Below are 17,147 nucleotides of genomic sequence, written 5' to 3' on the forward strand. Positions count from 1 at the left end.
GATCTCCAGGGTATCACAGAAAAGCGAGCATTCGAGTGGGAGCGACTTCTTAGTTCCTGTATATTTTTGCCAACTAAAGTTGAAAGCTATTGAATGTACGTTCTGTTTGGACCGGGCTTATCAAGGTATAATTTATTCGCAACTTGCACAGCTACGGATAATAAGCCGACGGTGTCATAGCCAGAGCGAACTACGCAGATATTGTCATGGTAACTCTCATCAGAACTTCACAGGGGGCTACATCCTCTCCAAATGAGTGCCACTTGACATGATCAAGTCGGAGAGCTGCCATCGGCAACCCTCCGTCGCTGATGTGTCTCCGAGGAGAAACAACCACCAGCCCTACCACCACCATGTCGGAGCTTTGCGACAATAAGGGAGCTGATTAGTCCAAGCTGCTACTTTAGTACACAGGGCTTAGCCTGGTGTGGGGCTGTGGTCGGGCCGTATTTTAGAAGGCCGCCCCAAACGTGTCAGTTGTCACCCCATATCAAGTCCACGACGCAACATCTCTAGTAGTTAGGGTATAAGCACAAAGCCCAATATTTTGGCCTTTCCTTGAAATGCAGTACCAACTATCGGACGTATGTCTTGGCGACATTGATATGTTGGTTCGTCAGTGTGAATTACCTGCAATGAGTCGAGACCCGTTAAAGATGATTATGTTCCCTAATGCGGATCCAAGTCCCGAAGAGGAAGAGGAAGAAACAAAGTGGTCAATCGAGTATCTGCAGGAAAGTTTACAAAACGATTCTTGCTATTTCCGGAAAGTGACCGATAGCTCTGGTTGCTATGCTGGCTTCGCTATCTGGACTTTAGACCCGAGCAGTACGGTAACAGGGCACAAGACAAAATCTACACAGAAGCGGCGCGAGTCATGGAATCCTGCATCACTAGATGTGAGAGCTTGGATCGAAGTCTCTAATCTACTGAGAGAAGAGCGCCAAAGAGTACTGAATGGTCAACACAATATATGGAGTAAGTCCACCACTATTTCTATACGAAACCGACCTAAGTCGTGTGTCAGGATTAACTACGATATCGGTGACACCCGAGCATCAAAGACAGGGTGTTGGATCTATGCTGATGCAGTGGGGCTGCGATAAGGCGGACTCTTGTGGCTGGAATTCCTTCGTTATGGCATCTCCTGATGGAGTTCCACTATATACCAAATTTGATTTTAAAGTCGTAGGGCAGGTGCAGATAAAGCATGGTGCCTTCACAAGTATGTTTCGGGAATCGAGACCTTTTATAGAGAGGAGCGATAACAACACTGACAATTCCATAAAATATTGAAAGGTGATGATGTAAAGCAGTTATTTCTAAAGTTATATTACATAATTACTTTTGTTTGCGACCTATTAGCGATACTATTCTTCGACTTACTTTCTCATAGCCAACTTCAACCTATGTTGGGCCTCTATGTTGGGTTCATTCAGACAAACTTCTTTCACATATCTGTGCCTCCTCGCTTTCGCAGAGTTTGGTTTGGTTTGATCACGGAAGAGTTACTATTTTGGCATACTCTTCTTTATTATATGTCTCATAATATTATTCAAGCTGCGGCTCCGCTTCCATTTGCTAACCCCAATATCGACGCTTTTCGAAGAGAAATTCGCGCTGGAAACCTACCAGGTGTTCAAAATACATTCTCTGAGTGGCTAGAAGACGACCCTTCAAATATTTCGAAGATAGGACGTTTATATCTTTGCATAGGCGATGCTATTGAGTGTAGTCAGCATGAAATCCTCACCTATCTGCTATCGGAAGGTTTTCCTCTCGACATGTTTGACATCCGTCTTGCTACCCGCCGTAAGGAACGATGCGCGCTTGAAATACTTATTGCCCATGGGTGGAACATCAACAAACCAAGGACTAACCGTGACCCCCCTTTATTGAGGTATGCTGCGAGCTATTCCTAGGATATCCCAAACTTACATGGCGTAGCCAAGCCATAAAGGATGAAAAGCTAGCTTCTTGGTTTTTAGACCATGGAGCTAATCCAAATGCTGAATGCGATTTTGATTTTACTCCCCTCTCCGCGGCAATGGTCAGCGCATCATTTGCTACCATCAAGTTATTATTTGATCGCGGAGGCTCGGTCAAACACGGTCAACTACTCCATTATGTTGCCAGACGAAGCGGGCCAGATCGCATTAAGATACTAGATTTCATCCTCTCAAAGGGAGCGCCAGGGATGAACAGACTACTGCACCAGCATCGGCCTGCTGACTATTTACCCCTCGAGTATGCCGGCCTGTCGACTCCGCTAGGGATGGCTGCTAGAGAGGGGACTTTGGATATAGCCCGGTATCTTTTAAAAAGCGGTGCGGATCCCACAATTAAGAACTCGCTAGGATATCTACCGATTGAGACTGCAGAATATTATAATAATCATGACATCGTTACGCTTCTGTCCGAGTTTGGTGCGGCGTCGTCAAATCATTGATGGAGGTTCTGCAGCGGCAAAGCAAAACACCTCTCAGCTACAGCGCTTCTCACTCTCTTTGGGGAATATATATCTCGGGGTCTTTGGATGCGCTCGGTCTGCACGTATCAGAAATTTTGGCAAATTATTAGCTGCGGTGCTCACACTCCTCAGGTATGAGTCGTTGAGTGATTCTTCGGACATGAGATCCGATGGCCATTTCAGACAGCGGTCAGAAAATTAGCTGGTGCCGGAAGATGCGGGGAATATATTATATACTGTTAGGAACGCCTAATATTTTTTAGAATTGAAACTGTCATGGCGTGATAGAGTTGATGCCGCCGATACATCACGTCCGGCCAGGTATATTCCAGCTCACAGAACCACCATGCTCAAATACCAGAACCGGAGCAGCACACAAATACATATATATATGTCACTCTCCCCAATTAGTCATTCCACTCCCCACAGTCCAAACTTTAATTCTCCGCGGGTGCGTTTATCCGTTGAATGTTGAATGGGCTCGGGGTTCCTTTCCGTCGGCGTTGTTGTGCGCAATCATGTGGTCTCCTCGGTGTTCCACCCCATTTCAACCCATACACAAATAGCACTTCGTGACATGCCGGATTTTTGTCAACATATACCGACACATAAAATATGCCATACTACTTTAGCTACTCCATCTTCTCCCCGGATTGTGGCGCACATGAAAAAAAAAACCCCCCCTGCGGAGCCTTGCGGGCGAGGCTGACGCTTGGAGGGGTAGCGCCAAGCCGCTAAGAAAATTCCCCGTCATTGATAACGGGGGATGAAGACCGACGCCTGATGCCGAGATAAGAATATCAAGTTCCCGATGCCCGTGGAATTTTCGATTCCGACTTTCCTTTCAAGCCCACCAACCCTTTCTCTTACTATATTTTGACAATATAGGGTCAATTAGGTCTGCTCTTCCTCATATATTCACTATTTGCAAGATCTGAGCCCTCTATCGTCCTCTCTCACAACACAGATCCTCGTGGATCTTGGGGCGTACGAGGTACCTCGCTGGCACAGCTGATAAAACTTTTGGGAGACACCACCACAGCTTCATTTTCACCACCCTCGAAGAATTTCTAACCCGGTAGGGGATCTATCTTCAAGATGGCAGCTATCCGAAGTGCCATGCGCACGAATTTGCGCCAATTGGCCTCTCGGCCTAGAGCTCCCTTATCCAGAGGATCACGGGCGTGGGCTGGTAACCAGTGCCCACTCTCTGTGACAACCACAACCTCTGCTGGTCTCCGAACCTACTACAAAAGTGCGCCTGCAGACCCAGCAAACCGAGCAGTATCACCAAAGGAGGAGCGTGATGTCTTTGCACCACTTGACTCTTTTGCGAGGAGGCATATCGGGCCTACCCCGTCGGCGACTGAGGCGATGCTCAAGGTTCTGAACCCACCTGTGAAGAGCCTTGACGAGTTCGTAGAGTCAGTGGTACCATCGTCTATCCTTACTGCGAAGGAACTGAAGATCGATGGCCCAAGCAAGGGCGTCATGGTGGATAACCTTCCTATCAATGAGGAAGGGTACTCCGAGTCGCAACTCACCACACGCCTTAAATCAATCGCCTCGAAGAACAAGATCCTTCGCAGCTACATCGGCTGCGGATATGCTGGAACGAGGACTCCAGAAGTTATCAAGCGTAATGTTTTGGAGAGCCCAGGGTGGTATACCAGCTACACGCCATACCAGCCCGAGATCAGCCAAGGCCGTCTTGAGTCGCTTCTCAACTTCCAGACCATGGTCTCTGACCTTACCGCGCTGCCGATTGCGAACGCATCATTGTTGGATGAGCCAACTGCCGCGGCTGAGGCCATGACATTATCCATGAACATGCTTCCAGCCTCGAAGCAGAAGAGAGCAAACAAGACATTCTTCGTCAGTCACCTTGTGAACCCACAGACCGTCTCCGTTCTGCAGAGCAGAGCCGATGGTTTCGGCATCAAGATCGAGACTGGAGACGTGCTTAAGAATGGCAGCGCGCGTGTCAACGAGCTTGGAGATGACCTTGTTGGTGTTTTGGTTCAATATCCTGATACCGAAGGTGGAGTTGAGGACTTCAAAGCCTTGGCAGACATCGTGCACGGACACGGATCCACACTCAGTGTGGCAACGGACTTGCTCGCCCTTACTGTTCTCACCCCTCCTGGAGAGTTTGGCGCAGATATCGCTTTCGGAAATGCGCAACGCTTTGGTGTTCCATTCGGATATGGTGGACCTCACGCTGCGTTCTTCTCCGTCTCTGAGAAGTACAAGCGCAAGATCCCCGGACGCCTCATTGGTGTGTCGAAGGACAGACTCGGTGACCGCGCACTGAGATTGGCTCTCCAGACTCGTGAGCAGCACATCAGACGTGAGAAGGCCACGAGCAATGTCTGCACTGCTCAGGCCCTCTTGGCCAACATGAGTGCCTTCTACGCCGTCTACCACGGTCCAAAGGGCCTCAAGGCTATCGCTGAGAGGACCATTGCTTGCACTAGAATCCTCGAGGAGGGCATCAAGAGACTTGGCTTCGAGACGGGGTCAAGAGGCAAGGATGACGAGGGCAGAGCGCTTTTCGACACTATTACTGTCAACGTCGGCAACGGCAAGGCCCAAGAGGTGCTCTCATGGGCAGTCAAGGAGCGTGGCATTAACTTGAGAATGTTCGATGAGAGCCGCGTTGGAATCACCCTGGATGAGACTATCGAGGAGCACGATCTACAAGACCTCCTCTCCATCTTCACCCAGTTTGCGCCAAAGAAGGCAGATATCCAGCTTGCTCAAATTGGCAAGGAGCTCAACGGCACGACTGCTAAGACCTCAAAGCCGCTCATCCGCACATCGGAGTATCTCACCCACCCAGTATTCAACTCTCACCACTCCGAGACCGAGCTTCTGCGCTACATCAACCACCTTCAATCGAAGGATCTCTCCCTGACCCACTCTATGATTCCCCTCGGCTCTTGCACCATGAAGCTCAACTCCACCACGGAGATGATCCCCGTCACCTGGCCCGAATTCTCATCCATCCACCCGTTCGCCCCCGTTGACCAAGCTACGGGTTACAAGACTCTTATCGATGAGCTCGAGTCGGACCTCGCCACCATCACCGGTTTCGACGCCGTCTCTCTCCAGCCCAACTCCGGAGCGCAGGGCGAGTTCGCCGGTCTCCGCGTCATCCGCAAGTTCCACGAGCAACAACAGGGCGGCGCCAAGCGCGACATCTGCCTCATCCCTGTCTCCGCCCACGGCACCAACCCTGCCTCTGCCGCAATGGCAGGTATGCGCGTTGTGACTATCAAGTGTGACACCAAGACCGGTAACCTGGACATGGCCGACTTGAAGGCTAAGTGCGAGAAGCACAGCGCCCAGCTCGGAGCTATCATGATCACATACCCCAGCACATTCGGTGTCTTCGAGCCCGAGGTCAAGGCTGCATGTGAGCTGGTCCACCAGCACGGCGGACAGGTCTACATGGACGGCGCCAACATGAACGCCCAGATCGGTCTCTGCTCTCCCGGCGAGATCGGCGCTGACGTCTGCCATCTCAACCTCCACAAGACTTTCTGCATTCCCCACGGCGGTGGTGGACCCGGTGTCGGCCCCATCGGCGTGAAGTCGCACCTCGCACCCTACCTTCCCGGCCACCCTCTCATCACCACCGGCGGTGAGCACGCCATCGCGCCCGTCAGTGGTGCCCCTTGGGGTAGCGCAAGCATCCTGCCCATCTCCTGGTCTTACGTCAAGATGATGGGCGGCCGTGGTCTGACGCACGCCACCAAGATCACTCTCCTGAACGCCAACTACCTGATGTCGCGTCTGCGTGATCACTACCCGATCCTGTACACCAACGACGCAGGACGCTGCGCCCACGAGTTCATCCTCGACGTCCGCGGCTTCAAGGAGACTGCTGGAATTGAGGCTATCGATATTGCCAAGCGTCTCCAGGACTATGGTTTCCACGCGCCAACGATGAGCTGGCCTGTGGCGAACACGCTCATGATTGAGCCGACGGAGTCGGAGAGCCAGGAGGAGTTGGACCGCTTTGCGGACGCGCTCATTGCGATTCGCGCGGAGATTAAGGATGTGGAGGAGGGCCGTGTTGCCAAGGGAGAGAATGTCCTGACGATGTCGCCGCATACTCAGAGGGATCTGCTTGTCGGCGAGTGGAACAGGAGTTACACGCGCGAGCAGGCTGCGTACCCAGCGGAGTGGTTGAAGGAGAAGAAGTTCTGGCCTACTGTCACAAGGTTGGATGATTGTAAGTCTACTTCGCCCCCGTTCTAGATGATGCATTTCTAACATATAAACTAGCATATGGAGACTTAAACCTCTTCTGCACCTGCAGCCCCGTCGACGCTATTGAGTAAGGCGCGCGGTTCTTCTTCTAGCACGACGTAATGTATTCAACACGAGCATTAGACGGGCGTTTATTTGGATTTACTTTGCGAGCGTTTTAACCACGCACGCGGCGTCTTTGGGTGGGGAGAATATTTCCAGGATAGGAAAAAGGGGTAGGGCTTCAACCGCCATTTTACTATGTTTGTTTATTGGAAGGGAAATAGATAGTGATAGCTAGACCCAATAAACTTTTAGACTTCACTGCTTGTCTGATGCTCGATTTTGCGTGATTCTCACTATGCGTGGCTCATGGGGAGAAGTTGTAGGATGGCCATTGCGGGCCCGGAACTCCATGCCCGATGGGACAGGGCGCGGAAGCCCGTACATTTCAGCCCTCTTATCCTTCTCTACAAGACTTGGCTAACAAAGCCTGTGCTGTGTCCTTTACCCCAGGCGATTTCTGTGGTATGTGCGTAGTTAAATCTGGCGCCGGTCCTAAATAACTTTGAGAACCAGTCTGAGGGCATCGTATTATTGTAGAACCAATATGCATGGCGGCACTGGCAGCTGCATCTTCTAAACTCTGGTTGGAGCAATATGCCCCGGAGGAGGATGATAAGGTGGCTTTCTTGTCGACAGGGTATGGCGGTGAGAATTATTGATCAACAGAATCAACCGACGGCAAGAATGCCCTGCCAACAGGACCTATCGACAGTGGGAATCACCACCGGTGAGAATCCCCTCAACCGATAATTTTGCAACACAAGGTGCAGAACTTTAGCAACTCGACTCCAAATCTCGCGAAGGCTGCCCAGACGATCATCTCACAATGATTAGGGAGGCAAGAATATGGCTTGTTTGTTTTTCTGTTGGAGGTACTCATCCCCAGCCATTTTAAACGGACGCTCCTAGTCGATCCGGCCTCTACCGTCTGAAAATGACGAAGCTGCAAGATTACCGGCTCTGCTCGACCATCTCATTTCCAACCTCCGTGGACCCCAGGAATAGTTGCACACCGCCGTTCTAGCATCCCAAAACAAACAAAGCGGAAAAAAGCACAGGCACGACAAAGATAAGTGAGAAGTTTAGGATATAATTACCTTAAGTTCATCCACGCCTCATAATGGCCAAGGCCGGTTGCTCCTTCCCAATTCTGTTCCTTCCCTCGTTGCTCCTTCTCCCCTTCGTTCCTTCCGTCCCTTCATTCTTTCATCTCTCCGTCGCTCTTTCCCTCCTTTCTTTGTTCTCTTGTTTTCTCCTTCCTATTTCGTCAACGTCCCCACCCCTCCCTCGGTCTTTCCTTCCATTTCATACCTCGATAAACAGCAAGAGCAACCTGCCCCGGCCCTTTGCTCCTTCCTTGCCATCCCCGTCATGGTAACCAGAAGTATCCTTCACAATCAGTCCTTAAATTCAGTTCACCCACCATGAATCACCGAGCTGGCTCCGTAGACGTCTCGTGCAAACTATGAAGGAACGCATCCAGAGCTTATAGCGGTATCATCGGCAGAGAGTCGCCAGGAGTGTGTAGATCAAGCAGATTAGGCCGGCCAGGTTGGGTGGTTGAGGAGGCGAGAGGCGGAGAGAGATTTCTGCCGGTGGTGAGAATTGAAGTGGTGAGAATGGGCGAGCGGTGGCAAGAAAACGCGGTGACAGCGACCAGTGTTGCCCGAATACCGCTCCGAGTACTACTCGAGCATCCTCGAGTAGAGTACTGAAAATTGAAGCTCGAGTACCGGTATTCGAGTACCGGTACTCGAATACCTCGAGTAGTACTCGAGCTTAAAATAGATATTGATATAAAACTGTATATTACTATTCTAACTCTCATTATCTGCATCGTCGCCGCTGTCTTCGTCGTCGCCTTGTGATAAAACACCCTAATTCCGTAAGCAAAGTAGATATCTAAGTGTAGAAGGCGATAATCGGTTCCGTTTCTTTGTGATAATATCACCACCGACACTAAATACTCGTTCTGAGTCTGCTGAGGTAGCTGGAATAGCTAGGTAATCCCTTGCAATAGAAGCAATCAATGGATATTGGTATTGCTTACTCTGCCAATACTTAAGAATATCCGTATCCCTACCAACTGTCGGCTCCTTCATCTATTGCTTCCATTCTGGCTCAATATTGTGGCGGCTTTGTGATACGTATAGCTCATCTTCTAAGTCGATATCGATATTTATAGCTTGCTCTATATCTAGATCCTTAGCTTTAATACTATTCATAACGTCTACTGCTCGAATATCAGACTCACGGCCTAAATATCGATAGAAGCAGTCCTACCACTGTGCTTTTGCCCTATTCTTCCTAGTTAAGTGCGTGCTATCTTTCCATATAATATTGAAGACGTTGAAGTTATACCGAGGATCACAGATCGTAGCAATTGTAGAGTGGCTCTGTTGCTGATTTGTAGCTAGAGTATAGTAATCATTAAGCTTCTTTAACGCAATTGACGTAGCAGTAGCAATTAGGCTTCGTTCTAGTAGCTCACTTCTCATATCTTCAAGCTTCTTAATCATCCTCATATACTGCAGAACAGCGTAGTTGAGAGATAGATAAGAAGAGCCCTATAACTTCTTAGTTAGGCAGACGAAGATATAGAATAGCTTTAATAAGTTATGTAGCGTAGCCCAGTCTACTGCTGTTAAAGCAATATCTCTCATACTAATATCAAGTTGCTATGATACGCATAAAGCTGTAATTAGAACCTAAAGCTTCAAAGCTATATCAATCATATGATAAGTTAAGCTCCATCGGACTGGCATATCAAGAGTCAACCGACGGACTTTGATACTCGCAGCTTTACACTGATTCTTCAAGGCGTCTTTCCATCCGCGGCGGTTCCGAAACACATATATATGACGCCAGAGCTTAGCAAGAACAGTGACGATATCATTTTTAGAAGTAAGTGGTATTCGTGCTACCCCAATCTCAAGCCGATATGCCTCTAGGCCTTCATCTAGTGTTGCTTTTAAAGAGGCCAAAGCAGCTTAAACAGCAATATTAATAATATGCCCAATACAGCGTACGTCTCCTACTTTTGCTATAAAAGCCCATGGTTGTTTTAGAGTAACAGGTTGTACCGAAGCCAGCTTCTCATATTCTAATAGCATAGTTGTATTCGTAGAGGCGTTATCTCTTGTAATAGTAAAGATTGCAGGCGTAATACTGTAATCGTCCGTCACATTTATCAACTGTTTAGCAAGGTATTCGCCAGAGTGGATTGGCTCTTGTAGGTGTATAACGTCGAGTATAGTATTTCTCATTTGCCAATTATCATTAATCTAGTGTACTATAACTGCTGCATACTCAGAATAGTTCCGAGCAGACCAAGTATCTGTCGTTATTGCCAGTCGTCCACCGCTTGTGATATGCTGTTGTAATTCTACTTGAAGCCGTGCTTTATGATAGCAGAATAGTCGATATAGATCCCGTCTAATTGTAGTTCTACTAACTGTTAAGACTGTAGGATTTAGATGGTGAACTAATTGCCGGAAGGATTGGCTTTCAATAAGGCGTAATGGTAGGTTATTTGATACTATAAAAGAGAGAACAAGCTCTCTATATTTCGACGAACTTAGTGCATTACTAGGTGCTTGGCGGGGCTAGAAGAAAGCAGAAGCAGAAGTAGAGGGTGTTGATGAGCTTTGAATTGAAGATATTGTATTGTATTCTGCATGCACCGATGGGTGCTGCTTCTGAAGATGCTTCCATAGATTGCTCGTCGTTGGGTTCTTTAGGGGCTGGCTCGGCGTATATCCACAATTGGTTTGAAGGCATTGGTATTGGATTCTAGCAGGTACTATATCCAATAAAGTACGGTAGAATAGTCTTTTAGAAAAGAGTATTGATGTAGAATCAGGTAATTGAACTCTTAGAGGCATATGCAGCATCGAAATAAGGGGCATTGGAATAAGGGGCGGCAGCTCTAAAGCATCAGACTGATACTCAGCCGGCACCGGCGACAGCGAAGAGTCACTCATTACAGGAAGTAATACAGAACGCTCAAGTAGAAGCTTCAATTATCTATTCTACAATCTATATTACCCCTCTTTGCCAAGGGCTTGGCAGTACTCGAGTATTCAGAGTAGTACTCGGNNGGGGGGGGGGGGGGGGAAGTTTGTGGCACACCCAACCCCCGACCCAAAACCCGTGCACACAGCAGCCAGCCAGCCCACATGATGAGTGATAATTGTTGCCGAGTACATCTCTTGGTCTCGAGAGTACAGGTCGGAGGATGGAGGTGTATTTATATGTCCCTTAGGGTGGGGGCTGGATCGGTTGAGGACGGATCTAGGGGAGGAGTCAGCGTGGTGATTTTCTGCCCCCGACTTTCAGGGGATGGGTTGTTGATACAGGGGTAACCGCATCTTTGGATTTCCGTATTGGGTAATTGCGTCCGAACGGATTCGAGACGCAAGCTCGCCGGCCGATAGCCTTCTTCTTACAAAAACTTACCCCACTGCATCACACACACACACCACGCACATACCACAAAAATAACTTTAAAAAATGACTACAAACTTAAACCTAAATCACTGCCTTGCCTCCCACCCGCCAATCCCATATCCCCAATCACAGCCCCTCCCCACCCCGGCCCTTGTTAGCCAACATCTCCAACCGCGTCCCCTTCCTCCAACCCACCAGAAGTAATCCCAGCATCGCGCATATCTAAAAAAGACAGCTTCCCTCCCTCATCCCGCTCGCTCAGCGGCCGATCATCCACCTCCATCATCAGCGTCCCGCTCTCGCTCCTCGCTGCCTTGCTGCCATTCTCGCTATCGATATCATCTCCGTACTCGCTGCCGCTTCCGCTGCCGCTCTCGTCCTCTGTCTCGTCCCCGGCGTACTCCTTTGCCTTTTCCCCAACGGAAAACGTATACCCGTCCACGCTACTATATCCCATCCATTCCGGCGCTAGTCCCGCAATCTGTACGCCGAGCCATAACACGCGTTCCGGGCGGTGCTGGGAGCGCATGCTTTCTGCCTCGAGATAATGCGTCTCGGGCTCGACATTCTCGTTCGAGAACCAACCCTCCGGAAAGTAACCAGCTGTGAACCCAAGACCCTGCATAGCGAACTCCTCGGGAAAAGGGCGAAAGATGTCCTTCGCAGGCGCCACGGTGTCGTGTGCGCCTGCGATATCCAACTGCGACGGGTCGAGCGGCACGGTGGGGGGTGGAGGGGAGTGCGGTGTTGTTTCGGGGCGAGCGGCGGGGGGGGGAGTGGAATCGGGGATTGGGATTGTGGGGGACTCGATTGCAGCGCGAGTGGGGGGGTAGAGGACGGTGAGGGCGCTGAGGGCGCGGACAAGCTTGGTCCATGGGAAGTGGGGGTAGATGAGGGAGGCGGCGGCGGGGTGGCGGGAGAGGTGACGGAGGAAGACGAGGGTGACGTGGACGAATGAGAGGGTGTTGATGTCGCCTATGCGGCCTAGGTGTATTTTGGCGGTTTGGGCGAAGAGGTTGAGGGAGGCGGTGAAGGTGGGGGTGAGGGCGGGGGCGGAGTCGTCGTCACGCATGATGGTGTCGGCGTCGGTGGATTGGGGTTTCAGCAGGAGCGCGAGGGGGTTGTCATCTGCGCCGTAGCCGAGGAGGGCGATGCAGTTGCTGATGGCGATGTAGTATCCCTGTTCGAGGTATTTCTTGGTGATGCGCCCAATGTGCCCGTCGAGATTACTCTTGATCTCCGCAAGGGTCTCGTCAAACGTATCGAGGGATTTACCTGTGAAGATAATGGCGTGGGAGCGCACGATTGCAGTAATGACCACAGAGAAGCGGCGCTGGCCGGCTACTGGGTTCAGTGTTGGCTCGAAGAGCGTCATGATTGACTCGCGGGCTGCAGTGAAGGGGATGGGAACTGCGAGAGACTTTCCGTAGTAGAGAAGTTGAGGAAGCGCGTCTGGACGGGCTAAGATTGCGAGATGGTGGTATAAGCGCCCGGTGATGGGGGAGCGGTTGGCGGACTTCAGATACCACTGGCGAGCGACCTGGGCCCAGACCTCTCTGTCCCTGACGTTGTCGTCTTCTATCGCCATTCTGTACCTACCTAGATCGCCGAGACATTCGATCCACGTATCCTCGAATGCTGGGACCGTCTCTAGAAGAAGCGTCATCATAGAATACGCAAGGTATATAAATGCGAGCATGTAATCGAGAGACGCGGGAAGTCGGTTGCGGAGAAGCTCAAGGAAGCTATGGATGGCATGACGCCAAAGTCTCGCTGGCATAGCATACTTAAGTGGCAGGCGTCGAACAGCAGGCGTAGCAGACGGATGCTGAGAAGCAAGGAAAAAATCGTGGTGTTCGTGAAGTAAAGTCCTATGCAAGGCAATTAAGGCTTGATACTGCTCATTATTCAGTTTTGGTGGAGTGCCAGGCGGAGCTTCTTTTGCAAGCTGAGCTTGCTTTAAATCTACTTGGATGCACTTGCCCTCGACCATTACTAACCCAACATATATCCCTTTAACCTCAGCTACTAGCTGTTCTTGAGATATCGGACGCGTCGCTGGTTGGCTTACCATCCGAGTGTGGTCAAAGGTAGGTGAAGACAGCTGGGGACCTTGAGAGCCTTGGGCCTTTCCAGACATCAGGATGTCTCCAGGCAGGGTTCCCCGGGCGAAGGACGGCGCCGGTTTCTCCGTGGCCGTGGCAGCCACATGTTGTGGGTTTGACAGACGCTTGCGGATCTGATGAGCAGGTCGCGCTTGAGCGCTTCCGCCCGGTGAACTTACATTCTGGGCTTGAGGCGAGCTCGGCTCGGAGGGGTTAAACAGACGTTTTCCCGAAGTGGAAGGTCCACGCGACGAAAATTCCATAGAGCCTCGAGCCTTGCCTTGCGTGGGAGAAGATGCGGCTCTGCGAGAGGCAGGCGAGGCTTGCAAGCGCGATGGGTTAGAACCCTGCGAGTGCGACGACGACGGGGACTTGCCCAGGCCGATTGCTTGCTTTTTATAAGCTTGCTCGTCTGCCAAAAACGTATTACTCATCACAGGCTGCCGCTTCGCCGCATTGCTGCTTGCGAGCTCTGCCTTCTGCAAGTCTTCCAATTTGCTTGCGGTCAGCTGGGTGGGCTCCTGGTTGATACCTCCATCGGTAGGTAACCTAGGCGGTTCCGGTGGAGTGGCTTCTTTTCTGTTCATTTGATCAGCGCCGTGTTACACATAATCACTAATAATAGCCCATTAAATTCCCCCCATAAGATTTTATTTCCACGTACTTTGAGAGCGCCCTGGATTTCGCTAAGACCTCATCCCGGAAGCGCTTTACACGCGACTCGTCCCTAGGGATGTGAACCGCGTGATTTTTCTTCACATGATGCCACAGATCATTTTCCTCCGTAAATGTCGGCGGGTTATGACAATATGGGCATTTCAATAATGGTGCTGACGAGCCCCGTCTCGTGCGCAGCAACTTTATCCAATTGTTCTGAAATGTGGCATTTGCATCGATCGTGTTCCTTGTTGACATTTCCGAGGGGATATAGAGCGGGTGCTCATCAAGCTGCTGCTTATGAACGTTGCTGTTGCCTGCCTATGGTGTGGCGAATGAAGGGTCAGCTTATCAGAAGTGGGCATTGGATGGCTTGCCGAGCTGAACAGACCGCACAAAGGTAAATGTGCGGGCGAGCGCGGGGAGCGGAATATTTGGGCAGTTTTGTGCATTTTGGGCATTTTTTGGGGACAGAAGGTTCTGGCAATGCCGAGCAGCTGAGATGGGATGAACGCACCCGATGCGTAACATGTAGATTTTCTCTACTGGTTTTTTGCGCCTGAGAGGCGGTATTTGCCTCGTCAGGGACTGTTTCTTCTGGCGGTAGTATGAATAGTTTCGTGGTTCGGGCCAAATATAAGAAGAGCGGGGTGAGAGGCGAGGTGCGTAGTAGTATACTTTAGCACGAGAGTCGCCACGATGGGAGGTGTAAGTAAGTGGAACGACCAATGCCCAACGATCAAAGAAATCGGAAACCGAGAAGCCGTGAAAATAAAAGTAATATAGCGCGATAGATAGAGGTCAGAAACAGGAATCTTTAAAATAAGGGAATCAGGGTTGTCTTTAACATAAACGACAAGGAGTGATTTTTAGCAACGATATACATTGTCAATAGAATCGGGTTGAGGCTTCGTTCCAGTGGGGGGGGGGCCTGTTTCTGGCAGAATTAGGTAGTTCGCAAAACAGGCCAGCCAATAGGAATGATAGAGGAATGGATGGAGGAGGATGGAGGAGGGGATAGACACTATATGTACATACGGTTCTGTATCTTCGTTATAGGCCGTGGGTACTTGTACAATTAGGGTACGCATTTCTAACCCATCATCCAATAAGATGTTTTAGAGGGATTTATTTGCCCGTATTTATTAAAGAAAGAAAGTAGATGTTCAATGCAAAATGGAAGCCAGTATGCGCCAGTTATGTCTACCTTGTTATTTCCATTATTTCCATACACAGGCTGGGGGCCAAAAACATACGTAGATAGAAAGGCTGGGGGCATGCCATAGTATCGCCTAGCGTGGACCCGGCATAACATATAACATGGGCCGTGGCTAGGGCGCCATACAGTATAGTGACGGGCCCTGTGAGATCCCGCGCGTAACATGGATAAGGGAACATGGTGGAGGTTGATGGTCAGCCTGGTCTCGGTGAGCGTTTTCGGTGTAGAATGAAGCTTACTACATCGGGTATAGGGTTACTATACCTAACCCTTGTAATATTACTAACCTAACCTAGCCAAGGCTGAGAAATCACCGAGAGCCTTATGGCGGTGATACTACGATGTTGTATCGCTGTGATATTGTGATGCTGTAATTATTCAAGATCCAAGATTCACGATTCACGATTCGCTTGCTTTGCTATAGGGAATATTGGGTATTGGGCACTGAGTATTGGGTATTGGGTATTAGGTTAGGTGTTGGCATTGGGAAGGAGCGATGGGTATCGTGCATTAGGTTAGCAAGGAGCAGGATAGGAACGACAGACAATCGGAACAACGAGAAGGAGAATGAGAAATGAGAATGAGAATGAGAATGAGAATTAAATGCCATCGGCCAGCCATAGAGGGAAACAGCGATGGAGGGACACCAACAGCGACACCAACATCGGTACCAACAGCCACACCAGCCTACACCTTTCACTTCCCACTTCTCACTATAACCACTGTCTTCACCGAAACGTGTCCAATGTGTCCCCTCAATGCGCAACCACCCTTCCCCGACGCCTAGCAACATGTCCAAAATGCGCGGCGACAGGCATCACCTGCACCCTGCCGACCCATCATTCAACAGGTCCCGCATCTCTCGCCGCGTGTAGCAAGCAAACAACACATTGGCTCTCCTATCCGCCATCACACAACGCCACAACGCATTGCGGAAGTAACATGACAGTTGTCGCTGGTGCACATCAGGTCAATTGCCGGCAAATCAGGTCGTACCCACGCAGACCGGCTAGAGCTGGCGGCGTACTGGGCGGCACATGGGGAATTGCCTGACAAGGTGGGGAATGCTCTCCGTCAGACAGGCGCTGTTGTCGGTGAATTGGTGGTAGGCTTCTTTTTCGATATCGTTCCCCGACAAGGCGGCCAACAAGAGCCGCCTTGCCTTACCAGGCGACCAAAAATCATGAGGCTCAATTGTAGGCAGGCGCTCGGCATGACACACTAGGCATTCAATTGAGCCTCAAGCAGATACAGTTTGTTTGAGCCTCACTCCGTTTTCTTTGTCCATGATACATCACCGTCAGTAGGTATTAAAATGTACCAGGAGAATGGTATCAAGGGATACCTACCTAACCCACAGGTCAGAAACCAATGGTAAAACACGGTGAGCATTTGCAGTCCCCGACTAACTGACTGGTCACCTCTCTCGGAACCAGAAACGCCCTTTATAACCTCAAACCAATGTCTCAAGGCGTGTTTCTCACAGCAAGCGGATCCCATCGCGAAATCCGAGGGGCCAACAGACAGTCTCAAGTGGAAACATCATTACCTGTCTGCGGGTTCCCACCACTAGCTTCAATGCTCCACCACTAATTGGCAGAGTTGTGGCACGCCAGGCGATGTGTGTGCCCGAAATGTCAGTGATTGCCATTTCCCATTCGAGCACGGTGCTTGGTAGATTGACCTCCTGCGTCGTTGCCGCGCAGTGCATTGCATTCCCGCTCGGGAACCCGGTGACGAAATAACTGAAACATTTGTCCCGACGTAGAGTCCACTTAACACGGGGGGTTTAAAGACGTGGCTGTTCACAATATCACATCTGCACGCCCAAATCACCCGAAGAGGCGTGAGGTTCTCCACGGCACTCGTTCCCCGGGTTTTTCTGGCGCTCCACTATCACCCGCCCCGCTGTGCTGTGCTGGGT

General features: G+C 50.3%; 4 protein-coding genes across 4 annotated transcripts; 3 read left to right on the forward strand and 1 right to left on the reverse strand.

Annotated features, from left to right (window-relative positions):
• The first annotated feature begins 491 nt into the window (after positions 1–491).
• On the forward strand, positions 492–1,358 carry VE01_10750 (uncharacterized protein). Its single transcript, XM_059464202.1, has 2 exons — positions 492–978; positions 1,028–1,358. The coding sequence occupies exons 1-2, from the start codon at positions 564–566 to the stop codon at positions 1,294–1,296; spliced, it is 684 nt and encodes a 227-aa protein (XP_059320185.1). The 5' UTR covers positions 492–563; the 3' UTR covers positions 1,297–1,358.
• A 55-nt stretch (positions 1,359–1,413) lies between these two features.
• VE01_02817 (uncharacterized protein) lies at positions 1,414–2,449 on the forward strand (the record flags this gene model as incomplete). The annotated part of the gene is made up of 2 exons (XM_018272321.2): positions 1,414–1,900; positions 1,948–2,449. The coding sequence occupies exons 1-2, from the start codon at positions 1,539–1,541 to the stop codon at positions 2,447–2,449; spliced, it is 864 nt and encodes a 287-aa protein (XP_018133129.2). The 5' UTR covers positions 1,414–1,538.
• Positions 2,450–3,318: 869 nt separating this feature from the next.
• Positions 3,319–7,050, forward strand: GCV2 (glycine decarboxylase subunit P). The gene is made up of 2 exons (XM_018272322.2): positions 3,319–6,710; positions 6,764–7,050. The coding sequence occupies exons 1-2, from the start codon at positions 3,569–3,571 to the stop codon at positions 6,817–6,819; spliced, it is 3,198 nt and encodes a 1,065-aa protein (XP_018133126.1). The 5' UTR covers positions 3,319–3,568; the 3' UTR covers positions 6,820–7,050.
• A 4,339-nt stretch (positions 7,051–11,389) lies between these two features.
• Positions 11,390–15,370, reverse strand: VE01_02819 (uncharacterized protein). The gene is made up of 5 exons (XM_018272323.2): positions 15,261–15,370; positions 15,043–15,207; positions 14,522–14,935; positions 14,012–14,325; positions 11,390–13,926 (listed from the first exon to the last, which is right to left on the reverse strand). Exons 4-5 carry the CDS (start codon positions 14,260–14,262, stop codon positions 11,397–11,399), a joined length of 2,781 nt encoding a protein of 926 aa, XP_018133127.1. The 5' UTR covers positions 14,263–14,325; positions 14,522–14,935; positions 15,043–15,207; positions 15,261–15,370; the 3' UTR covers positions 11,390–11,396.
• Positions 15,371–17,147: the final 1,777 nt, after the last annotated feature.

The sequence above is a fragment of the Pseudogymnoascus verrucosus genome (assembly GCF_001662655.1).
Source record: "Pseudogymnoascus verrucosus strain UAMH 10579 unplaced genomic scaffold scaffold_7, whole genome shotgun sequence".
Taxonomy (NCBI): Eukaryota; Fungi; Ascomycota; class Leotiomycetes; order Thelebolales; family Thelebolaceae; genus Pseudogymnoascus; species Pseudogymnoascus verrucosus.